General features: G+C 36.9%; 1 protein-coding gene across 18 annotated transcripts in view; it reads left to right on the top strand.

Moving 5' to 3' along the window:
• The window catches only part of CCDC7 (coiled-coil domain containing 7), a 288,810-nt gene that overhangs the window by 260,724 nt on the left and 15,168 nt on the right, over positions 1-12,918 (top strand). For all 18 annotated transcript variants that reach the window (XM_082854543.1, XM_082854542.1, XM_082854544.1 and 15 more), the window contains 2 exons: positions 11,752-11,957; positions 12,683-12,817. In XM_082854543.1, the coding sequence (XP_082710669.1) occupies positions 11,752-11,798 (47 nt within the window). In that variant the 3' untranslated portion in view covers positions 11,799-11,957; positions 12,683-12,817. The remainder of the gene's footprint in view (positions 1-11,751; positions 11,958-12,682; positions 12,818-12,918) is intronic.

Raw genomic sequence — 12,918 nt, 5'->3', positions numbered from 1 at the left:
GTATAACAAAGTGAATCAGCTATATGCATACCTATATCCCCATATCCCCTCTCTCTTGTGTCTCCCTCCCACCCTCCCATCCCACCCTTTGTGGTGGTCACAAAGCACCAAGCTGATCTTGCTGTGTGATGCAGCTGCTTCCCACTAGCTATCTGTTTTACATTTGGTAGTGTATATATGTCAGTGCTACTCTCTCACTTTGGTCCAGCTTACCCTTCCACCTCCCCATGTCCTCAAGTCCTTTCTCTACGTCTGCATCTTTATTCCTGTCCTGCCCCTAAGTTCATCAGAACTTTTTTTTTTTTTTAGTTTCCATATATATGTGTTAGCATACGGTATTTGTTTTTCACTTTCTGACTTACTTCATTCTGTATGACAGACTCTAGGTCCATCCACCTCACTGCAAATAACTCAATTTTGTTTCCTTTTATGGCTGAATAATATTCCATTGTATATATGTGCCACATCTTCTTTATCCATTCATCTGTCGATGGACACTTAGGTTGCTTCCATGTCCTGGCTATTGTAAATAGTGCTGCAATGAACATTGTGGTACATGACCCTTTTTGAATTATGGTTTTCTCAGGGTATATGCCCAGTAGTGGGATTACTGGGTCATATGGTAGTTCTATTTTTAGTTTTTTAAGTAACCTCCATACTGTTCTCCATAGTGGCTGGATCAATTTACATTCCCACCAACAGTGCAAGAGGATTACCTTTTCTCCACACCCTCTCCAGCATTTATTGTTTCTAGATTTTTTGATGATAGCCATTCTGACCAGTGTAAGGTTACCTCATTGTAGTTTTGATTTGCATTTCTCTAATGACTAGTGATGTTGAACATCCTTTCATGTGTTTGTTGGCCATCTGTATATCTTTTTTGGGGAAATGTCTATTTAGGTCTTCTGCCCATTTTTACATTGGGTTGTTTTTTTTTTTGATATTGACCTGCCTGAGCTGCTTGTTAATTTTGGAGATTAATCCTTTGTCAGTTGCTTCATTTGCAAATATTTTCTCCCATTCTGAGGGTTGTCTTTTTGTCTTGTTTATGGTTTCCTTTGCCGTGCAAAAGCTTTTAAGTTTCATTAGGTCCCATTTGTTTCTTTTCGTTTTTATTTCCATTTCTCTAGGAGGTGGGTCATCTTGCTGTGATGTATGTCATAGAGTGTTCTGCCTATGTTTTCCTCTAAGAGTTTTATCGTGTCCGGCCTTACATTTAAGTCTTTAATCCATTTTGAGATTATTTTTTGTATGGTATTAGGAGGTGTTCTAATTTCATTCTTTTACATGTAGCTGTCCAGTTTTCCCAGCACCACTAATTGAAGGGGCTGTCTTTTCTCATTGTATACTCTTGCTTCCTTTATCAACAATAAGGTGACCATATGTGCATGGGTTTATCTCTGGGCTTTCTATCCTGTTCCATTGTTCTATATTTCTGTTTTTGTGCCAGTACCATACTGTCTTGATTACTGTAGCGTTGTAGTATAGTCTTAAGTCAGGGAGCCTGATTTCCTCCAGGTCCGTTTTTCTTTCTCAAGTTTGCTTTGGCTCTTTGGGGTCTGTTGTGTTTCCATATAAATTGTGAAATTTTTTGATCCCAGTAACTTGATATAGACTTCTTTTATTTCTCACACCTTTAAGTTGCTGCATATTTTATCATATGAATATGCTATAACTTATTTAACCATTCTTCTATTGAAAGACATTTCCATTTCTTTTATTGAAGTATAGTTGATTTTCAATATTGTGTTAGTTTCAGGTGTGCAGCATAGTCATTCAGTATTTTTGCAGATTATATTGTACTATAGGTTAATACAAGATAATGAAAATTATCTGTGCTATATAGTATATCCTGCTGCTTATCTATTTTATATAAAGTAGTTAGTATCTGTTCATCCCATACCCCTAATTTGTCCCTCCCCCACTTCTCTCTCCCCTTTGATAACCACAAGTTTGTTTTCTATATCTGTGAGTCTGTTTTGTAAATGTATATTCATTTGTATTATTTTCAGATGCCTCATATATCATTTTTACCCTGATTTATTTCACTAAGCATAATATTCTCTAAGTCCCTCCATGTTGCTGCAAATGGTAGTATTCTTTTTTTTTCCACACACACTGTATTTTATTTTTACAAGAGATAAATAAACTGACACCAAGCATTGTAAATGGATGACCACAACAAGAGCAACAATGATTGCAATAACTAAACACGAAACACACTCATACTATGTCATAATATTGACGTTCAGTCCAGTAATCCTCCACTGTAACAGCTCCTTTACTTTGCTGTGAAAATTGATTCGTATATTTTTGCCTCTGAGTGCTTCTGGGATTTTCTTTTTTTTTTTTTAATTCAAACAGAAAGTCACAAAAATTATAATCATCCTCATCAGTTCACTCAGTCCCATGTAATTTTTTTTCATCTTAATCTTTTGTTAGAACTTTCATGAATTCATCAGTTTTCCATTAGAGTTCTGAAAATGCTTATTCATTCAGTTCAGCAGTATAGTCAGTTACCAGAAACCTGTACTTGTCAGAGTCTTTTCCATGAATTCCTTGAAGATGAAACCCTTTTATAGGAACATTTTTGCGAAAGCATCAGAGTACACCCAGAACTGTATGTAAATAGCAAAAGACTTAAAAATGACCACGGTTAAAGATTTGATGAAAGTTCATAATAATGCAATTGACAAGGAAATTTAGTTATTTCTGAGGTATACATTTTAAAATAATAACTAGAATAATGGCTTATAACATTATAACAGAACATATAAGATTTTTAGAAATTTCATGTAACGTCTGAAACATTTATATTAACATATTTCCATACCAATAACCCAAAGAAAGTTTAGTGTTATTTGGGTTTTTTGTTTGTTTGTTTGTTTGTTTATACTGCAGGTTCTTATTAGTCATCAGTTTTATACACATCAGTGTATACATGTCAATCCCAATCTCCCAATTCAGCACACCACCATCCCCACCCCACCACGGTTTTCCCCCCTTGGTGTCCATACAATTGTTCTCTACATCTGTGTCTCAACTTCTGCCCTGCAAACCGGTTCATCTGTACCATTTTTCTAGATTCCACATACATGCGTTAATATACGATATTTGTTTTTCTCTTTCTGACTTACTTCATTCTGTATGACAGTCTCTAGATCCATCCACGTCTCAACAAATGACTCAATTTCGTTCCTTTTTATGGCTGAGTAATATTCCATTGTATATATGTACCACAGCTTCCTTATCCATTTGTCGATGGGCATTTAGGTTGCTTCCATGACCTGGCTATTGTAGATAGTGCTGCAGTGAACATTGGGGCGCATGTGTCTTTTTGAATTATGGTTTTCTCTGGGTATATGCCCAGTAGTGGGATTGCTGGCTCATATGGTAATTCTATTTTTAGTTTTTTAAGGAACCTCCATACTGTTTCCATAGAGGCTGTATCAATTTACATTCCCACCAACAGTGCAAGAGGGTTCCCTTTTCTCCACACCCTCTCCAGCATTTGTTGTTTGTAGATATTCTGATGATGCCCATTCTAACTGGTATGAGGTGATAACTCATTGTAGTTTTGATTTGCATTTCTCTAAAATAATTAGTGATGTTGAGCAGTTTTTCATGTGCTTCTTGGCCATCTGTATGTCTTCTCCAGAGAAATGTCTATTTCAGTCTTCTGCCCATTTTTGGATTGGGTTGTTTGTTTCTTTAATAATAAACTGCATGAGCTGTTTATATATTTTTCCTTTGTCCTTTGTCCGTTGATTCATTTGCGAATATTTTCTCCCATTCTGAGGGTTGTCTTTTCATCTTGTTTATGGTTTCTTTTGCTGTGCAAAAGCTTTGAAGTTTCATTAGGTCCCATTTGTTTCTTTTTGTTTTTATTTCCGTTACTCTAGGAGGTGGATCAAAAAAGATCTTGCTGTGATTTATGTCAAAAAGTGTTCTTCCTATGTTTTCCTATAAGAGTTTTATAGTGTCTGGTCTTATATTTAGATCTCGAATCCATTTTGAGTTTATTTTTGTGTATGGTGTTAGGGAGTGTTCTAATTTCATTCTTTTACATGTAGCTGTCCAGTTTTCCCAGCACCACTTATTGAAGAGACTGTCTTTTCTCCATTGTATATCTTTGCCTCCTTTGTCATAGATTAATTGACCATAGGTGTGTGGGTTTATCTCTGGGCTTTCTATCTTGTTTCATTGATCTGTGTTCTGTTTTTGTGCCAGTACCATATTGCCTTCATTACTGTAGGTTTGTAGTATAGTCTGAAGTTAGGGACTCTGATTCCTCCAGCTCCGTCTTTTTCCCTCAAGACTACTTTGGCTATTCGGGATCTTTTGTGGCTCCATACAAATTTTGAGATGATTTGTTCTAGTTCTGTAAAACATGCTATTGGTAATTTGATAGGGATTGCATTGAATATGTAGATTGCTTGGGGTAGTATAGTCATTTTCACAATATTGATTCTTCCAATCCAAGAACATGGTATATCTCTCCATCTGTTGGTATCATCTTTAATTTCTTTCATCAGTGTCTTATAGTTTTCTTTATACAGGTCTTTTGTTTTCCTAGATAGGTTTATTCCTAGGTATTTTATTCTTTTTGTTGCAATGGTAAATGGGAGTGTTTCCTTAATTTCTCTTTCATATTTTTCGTCATTAGTGTATAGGAATGCAAGAGATTTCTGTGCATTAATTTTGTATCCTGCAGCTTTACCAAATTCATTGATTAGCTCTAGTAGTTTTCTGGTGGCATTTTTAGGATTCTCTATGTATAGTATCATGTCATCTGCAAACAGTGACAGTTTTACTTCTTCTTTTCCAATTTGTATTCCTTTTATTTCTTTTTCTTCTCTGATTGCCGTAGCTAGGACTTCCAAAACTATGTTGAATAATAGTGGTGAGAGTGGACATCCTTGTCTCATTCCTGATCTTAGTTGAAATGCTTTCAGTTTTTCACCATTGAGAATGATGTTTGCTGTGGGTTTGTCATATATGGCCTTTATTATGTTGAGGTAGGTTCCCTCTATGCCCACTTTCTGGAGAGTTTTTATCATAAATGGGTGTTGAATTTTGTCAGAAGCTATATCTGCATCTATTGAGATGATCATATGGTTTTTATTCTTCAATTTGTTAATATGGTGTATCACATTGATTGATTTGCATATATTGAAGAATCCTTGCATCCCTGGGATAAATCTGACTTGATCATGGTATATGACCCTTTTAATATGTTGTTGGATTCTGTTTGCTAGTATTTTGTTGAGGATTTTTGTATCTGTATTCATAAGTGATAATGGTCTGTAATTTTCCTTTTTTGTAGTATTTTTGTCTGGTTTTCGTATCAGGGTGATGGTGGCCTCATAGAATGAGTTTGGGAGTGTTCTTTCCTCTGCAATTTTTTGGAAGAGTTTGAGAAGGATGGGTGTTAGCTCTTCTCTAAATGTTTGATAGAATTCGCCTGTGAAGCCATCTGGTCCTGGACTTTTCTTTGTTGGAAGATTTTTAATCATAGTTTCAATTTCATTACTCGTGATTGGTCTGTTGATATTTTCTGTTTCTTCCTGGTTCAGTCTTGGAAGGTTATACCTTTCTAAGAATTTGTCCATTTCTTCCAGGTTTTCCATTTTGTTGGCATAGAGTTGCTTGTAGTAGTCTCTTAGGATGCTTTGTTTTTTTGCAGTGTCTGTTGTAACTTCTCTTTTTTCATTTCTAATTTTATTGATTTGAGTCCTCTCCCTCTTTTTCTTGATGAGCCTGGCTAATGGTTTATCAACTTTATCTTCTCAAAGAACCATCTTTTAGTTTTATTGATCTTTGCTATTGTTTTCTTTGTTTCTATTTCATTTATTTCTGCTCTGATCTTTATGATTTCTTTCCTTCTGCTACCTTTGGATTTTGTTTGCTCTTCTATATCTAGTTCCTTCAGGTGTAAGGTTAGGTTGTTTACTTGTGATTTTTCTTGTTTCTTGAGGTAGGCTTGTATACCTATAAACTTCCCTCTTAGAACTGCTTTTGCTGCATCCCATAGGTTTTGGATCATCATGTTTTCATTGTCATTTGTCTCTAGGTATTTTTTGATTTCCTCTTTGATTTCTTCAGTGATGTCTTGGTCATTTAGTAACATATTGTTTAGCCTCCATGTGTTTGTGTTTTTTATGTTTTTTTCCCTGTAATTCATTTCTAATCTCATAGCGTTGTGGTCAGAAAAGATGCTTGATATGATTTCAATTTTCTTAAATTTACTGAGGCTTGATTTGTGACGCAAGATGTGATCTATCCTGGAGAATGTTCTGTGCACACTTGAGAAGAAAGTGTAATCTGCTGTTTTGGGATGGAATGTCCTATAAATATCAATTAAATCTATCTGGTCTGTTGTGTCATTTAAAGCTTCTGTTTCCTTATTTATTTTCATTTTGGATGATCTGTCCATTGGTGTAAGTGAGGTGTTAAAGTCCCCCACTATTATTGTGTTACTGTTGATTTCCTTTACAGCTGTTAGCAGTTGCCTTATGTAATGAGGTTCTCCTATGTTGGGTGCATATATATTTATAATTGTTATATCTTCTTCTTGGATTGATCCCTTGATCATTATTAGTATCCTTCCTTGTCTCTTGTAACATTCTTTATTTTAACATCTATTTTATCTGGTATGAGTATAGCTACTCCAGCTTTCTTTTGATTTCTATTTGCATGGAGTATCTTTCTCCATCCCCTCACTTTCAGTCTGTATGTGTCCCTAGGTCTGAAGTGGGTCTCTTGAAGACAGCATATGTATGGATCTTGTTTTTGTATCCATTCAGCAAGCCTGTGTCTTTTGGTTGGAGCATTTAATCTGTTCACATTTAAGGTAATTATCGATATGTATGTTTCTATGACCATTTTCTTAATTGTTTTGGGTTTGCTTTTGTAGATCCTTTTCTTCTCTTGTGTTTCCCACTTAGAGAAGTTCATTTAGTATTTGTTGTAGAGCTGGTTTGGTGGTGCTGAATTCTCTTAGCCTTTGCTTGTCTGTAAAGATTTTGATTTCTCCATCGAATCTGAATGAGATCCTTGCTGGGTAGAGTAATCTTGGTTGTAGGTTCTTCCCTTTCATCACTTTAAGTATATCATGCCACTCCCTTCTGGCTTGTAGAGTTTCTGCTGAGAAATCAGTGTTAACCTTATGGGGTTCCCTTGTATGTTATGTGTCGTTTTTCCCTTGCTGCTTTCAATAATTTTTCTTTGTCTTTAATTTTTGCCAATTTGATTGCTATGTGTCTTGACCTGTTTCTCCTTGGGTTTATCCTGTATGGGACTCACTGCACTTCCTGGACTTGGGTGGCTATTTCCTTTCCCATGTTAGGGAAGTTTTCAACTATAATCTCTTCAAATATTTTCTCTGGTCCTTTCTCTCTCTCTTCTCCTTCTGGGACCCCTATAATGTGAATGTTGTTGCGTTTAATGTTGTCCCAGAGGTCTCTTAGGCTGTCTTCCTTTCTTTTCATTCTTTTTTCTTCATTCTTTTCCGCAGCAGTGAATTCCACCATTCTGTCTTCCAGGTCACTTATCAGTTCTTCTGCCTCAGTTATTCTGCTATTGATTCCTTCTAGTGTAGTTTTCATTTCAGTTATTGTATTGTTCATCTCTGTTTGTTTGTTCTTTAATTCTTCGAGGTCTTTGTTAAACATTTCTTGCATCTTCTCGATCTTTGCCTCCATTGTTTTTCCAAGGTCCTGGATCATCTTCACTATCGTTATTCTGAATTCTTTTTCTGGAAGGTTGCCTATCTCCACTTCATTTAGTTGTTTTTCTTGGGTTTCATCTTGTTCCTTTATCTGGTACATAGCCCTCTGCCTTTTCATCTTGTCTATCTTTCTGTGAATGTGGTTTTTCTTCCACAGGCTGCGGGATTGTTGTTCTTCTTGCTTCTGGTCTCTGCCCTCTGGTGGATGAGACTATCTAAGAGGCTTGATGGGAGGGACTGGTGGTGGGTAGAGCTGACTGTTGCTCAAAGAGCTCAGTCACTTGACTGTTGATGGGTGGGGCTGGGTTCCCTCCCTGTTGGTTGTTTGGCCTGAGGCAACCCAACACGAGCCTACCTTGGCTCTTTGGTGGGGCTAATAACAGACTCTGGGAGGGCTTACGCCAAGGACTACTTCCCCGAACTTCTGCTGCCAGTGTCCTTCTCCCCACGGTGAGCCACAGTCCCCCTGCCCCCGCCTCTGCAGGACACCCTCCAACACTAATAGGTAGGTCAGGTTCAGTCTCTCCTGGGGTCACTGCTCCTTCCCCTGGGTCCCGATGTGCACAGTACTTTGCGTGTGCCCTCCAAGAGTGGAGTCTCTGTTTCCCCCAGTCCTGTGGAAGTCCTGCAATCAATTCCCACTAGGCTTCAAAGTCTGATTCTCTAGGAATTCGTCTTCCTGTTTCTGGACCCCCAGGTTGGGAAGCCTGACGTGGGGCTCAGAACCTTCACTCCAGTGGGTGGACTTCTGGGGTATAAATGTTCTCCAGTCTGTGAGTCACCCACCCAGCAGTTATGGGATTTGATTTTACTGTGATTGGGCCCCTCCTACCATCTCATTGTGGCTTCTCCTTTGTCTTTGGATGTGGGGTATCTTTTTTGGTGAGTTCCAGTGTCTTCCTGTCAATGATTGTCCAGCAACTAGTTGTGATTCTGGTGTTCTCGCAAGAGGGAGTGAGACGGTAGTATTCTTTTTATGACTAATATTCCACTGTATATATACCCACCACGTCTACTTAATCCATTCATCTGTTGATGGGTACATGGGTTGCTTCTGTGTCTTGGCTATTGTAAATCGTGCTGCTATGAATATTGGGGCACATGTATCTTTTCCAATTAGTGTTTTTACTTTTTTCGGAATATATACCCACGAGAGGAATTGCTGGATCATAGTGTAGTTCCATTTTTAGTTTTTTTCCAGAACCTCCATACTGTTTTCCATAGTGGCTGCACCAATTTACATTCCCACCAACAGTGTATGATGGTTTCTTTTTCTCCACATCCTTGCCAACATTTGTTATTTGTAGATTTTTTTGATGATAGCCATTCTGACAGGTGTGAGGTAATTTGTGTTTTTGATTTGCATTTCTCTAATAATTAGTGAGGCTGAGCATCTTTTCATGGCTTTGTGTGGACATTTTCACAATATTAATTGTTCCAATTCAAGAACACAGGATATCTTTCCATTTATTTGTGTCTTCTTTAATTCTTTTCCTCATTGTCTTATAATTTTCAAGGTAAAGTGTTTTTGCTTAAATTTATTCTTAAGTATTTTTTTCATGCTGTTGTAAAATGGATTTTTTTTCTTATTTTCTCTTTCAGATGTTTTACTGTTAGTATATAGAAATTCAACTGATTTCTGTATGTTGATATTGTATCCTGCAACTCTATTGAATTCATTTGTTCTAACTTTTTTTGTGGAGTCTTTTGGATTTTCTATATATAAAATCATGTCATCTGAAAATAACTACATTTTACTTCTTCCTTTCTGATGTGGATGTGTTTTATTTCTATTTTTTCTCTAATTGCTATGGCTAGAACTTCCAGTACTATTTTGAGTAGAAATGGTGAGAGTTGGCATCCTTGTCTTGTTCCTGATGTTGGATGAAAAAGGTTTTAACTTATCACCATTGAGTATGTTAGCTGTGAGCTTGTCATGTATGGCCTTTATTAGGTATATTCCTTCTATACCTAACTTGTTGAAACCTCTTATCATGAATGGGTGTTGAAACTTGTTAAATTTTTTCGTCATCTATTGAATTCATTATACGATTTTTATCCTTAATTTTGTTAATGGGGCATATCACATTTATTGATTTGCTATATTGAATCATCCTTGCATCCCAGGGATGAATCCCACTTGATCGTAGCTTATGATCCTTTAAGTGTTCTCTTGAATTCTATTTGCTAGTATTTTGTTAAGAATTTTTGCATGTATGGTCATCAGGGATTGGCCTATAATTTTCTTTTCTTATAGTGTTCTTGTCTGGCGCTAGAGTCTGAGGTGTGGGCATGTGCACATCTCCTGTGGAATCGAGGTCTAGGTCTCTGCAGTTTGCTGCAGTGACTTGGGGAGAGAGGGGGACTCAGCTACAGCATGGGCCCTGGGATGACAGGGTGCAGTAGTGACTTGGGCCCAGGGAGTAGGGTGCAGTAGCAGCATGGCATGGGGATGGTGTGTCAAAGCCCCAACTCTGGCCCAGGGAGGCAGTCACAGAGCAGCAGCAGTGCATCTAGCTGATAACCCATTAAAGCCAGGTGGGTCCAGATAATGGCTACAGAGGGTGGAGTACAGAGCAGCAGCAGCTTGGCCTGGCAATGGTGAGTCAAAGCCACAACCTAGGACCTGGAGTGAGGCTCAGAGCAGTGGCAGCTCATCTGGTTCCATAGGCAGTAAGGCGCTATGGCTTCCCAATCTCAGAGAATGGGGCACAGCAGCAACTGGGTCCTGGTGACAGGTCTTATTACTACCATGACAGCTCTAACCCTGGGGAGTAATGGGGGAGGGGTGTGGTAGCGGGGGGACTCCAGGCAGCTCCATCAGCTTGGGATTAGCACTGGTGCATATGTGGGAGTTCCCCATGGCAGTGAGGCTTGCTGGGGTTCTCCTCTCCTTTTCCTCATGGGGTGAAATTCCTCTGAGGGGATCCCTCCTAACTGGCCTGGGCTAGAAGATGAGGTGACTCAGGTAAAATGCTTCCTGCATTTTTCTATGCCGCCATCCTTGATTTTGAGCTCCTCCGGATTTCTGCTGCTTTTTCTTTGTAGTACAGAGCTCTCCTAGAGCTATTTTCATTGGTTTGCAGTTGTTCGTTTATTATTTTGCTTGTTTGTGAAGGAGACAAGCGTTGGGACCTCCTAGCCCTCTATCTTGCTGACATCACCTCTATCATTATTTATTCAAAGAAATTATGCATCTTTTTTGTTCCTTTACTTTTTAAAGCATAATAATGTATCTTGAAAATATTTCCACATCAGCATATCCAAATCAACCAAATTCTTTTTAAGTCCTTTATATCTGAGCATACCACAAGTATGTTATTATTGGCAATAAAAGTATATTACTTAACTAGGCCTCTGTTAAATGGGCACTTTGGTTGTTTCCAGTTTTCTTTCTATAACAATGTTGCAACATACATCATTGAGGTCAGTAGATAAGTTTATAATCCAATCTTGACGCCATCATTTCAGAGATATGAGTCTTCCACCTAAAAGGAATTGCCACTGTTTCTTCCCTGAAACTGATTTCTTTTGATTCCTTTCTTTTGCAGCTCAGAAATTGACTTATTTAAAACTGACTGATTTTTTGAAAAGCATAGATATATTAAGCATATACATTTTATGTATTCCAAAAAGCAGTATTCTAGTGAACTTGAACTTTTTGAAGTCCTCTATCAATGCTTCTCAAAGTGTGGTTCCTGGACTGGCAGCCTGGGCATTAACTAGGAACTTACTAGAAATACAAATTCTTGGACCCCACCCCAGACCTACTGAAATAGAAGCTGTGGGGTTCAAGGCCACTAATTTGTTTAACAGGTTCTCTGGGTATTCTGATGCAGGCTAAAATTGGAGAAACATTTCTATAGAAACATAGGTAGTTAGATTTATGTACTCTTTTCCATTTCCATTGTTAATATTTGTATATAATATTGTTTTGCTGTCACATATAATAAAAATTATATCAACTATAATGAAATTTAATAGAACTATTTTTTTAATCACACAATAATTTTCCTTTAAAGTGCCATATACTGCTACCCGAAAATCTCTACCCCACCCATACTTTTGAGAATAAATTAATTCTGGGCAAAATAAATAACATGAGCAAATTCGTCAAGACAGCAATGAACCTGCAAGAGTGGAAATAACACTGCCTTCAGTAGATGCTGCTTATTGAACAATAATGAGAAAGATCCTGAATAAACAGGGTAGACCCAGATCATGGACGGTGAGTTTGAATGGCTTTTCCTTTTTCCTAAGTTTGAAAAAGTTAGAGTTGTCTTTTATTGAATAAATTACAAATGATAAAAATATTCACCTGATTCAAAATAGCAATGTTAAAACACTGCACAACCAATTTCAAAAAGGAAAGGAAATAAACATAAATGCCACATGACAATAACCTAATTGATATGTGTTGGAGCATATTCTGTGGAATTTGTAATGAGACAAAATACAAGTGATAAGAATTTTAAAGACATGAATCTTGCCAACCAATGTTAATAATATTGTTAACAATCTTATTATAATAATGTATAATATTGTATACATGTTTATAATAATGTATAATATTGTATACATATATGTAACAGTGTTATTAGCAATTTTAATAATAGTTAAGATATTATTTTTAACCACATTTTTACTGTGCCCTGGGAAGCATAAATATTATTGGATGAAACTGTCTATAATCCAGTCTGGATTATTACTGACATAGGTATTTAAACTTATAGAAAATCCTTTTGTACCTTGAATGTTACTATATTTCGTCAGCAAGAATTAGAGCAGTTAGTAATAATATTAACCTAAGTATTTTGGAGTTATGTTTTGTATCAATATTTAATAAGGAAATTTGGATTTCTACAGAAACAATATAGAGTGGAATAAAGTTGATGAAATAGTGGCTATCCTCTATAATCTCCCATTATAAAATATTATTTATATTTTATACAGTAGTAAAAAAAAGTACAACTTACATGGCAAGAAGAAATCATCAATTGAGTGAGCATAAAGTATCAGTCAAGAGAAAATAAATGGAGGAATTCTTCACTAATTACTGATTCTCTGAAACTGTGAAAGGTCCCAGAGGTAATATAAAAATAATGTGTATTAATAACTTTCGTGAGGGTTTTAGAGAGAATATATGCAGAAATGAATAGGAGAATTGTTGTTGCAAGTTGCCAATAATT

Source organism: Leucopleurus acutus, assembly GCF_964270905.1.
Source record: "Leucopleurus acutus genome assembly, chromosome: 1".
Taxonomy (NCBI): Eukaryota; Metazoa; Chordata; class Mammalia; order Artiodactyla; family Delphinidae; genus Leucopleurus; species Leucopleurus acutus.
The sequence above is the reverse complement of the archived record's forward strand: the minus strand, read 5'-3'. Positions and strand labels throughout refer to the sequence as shown.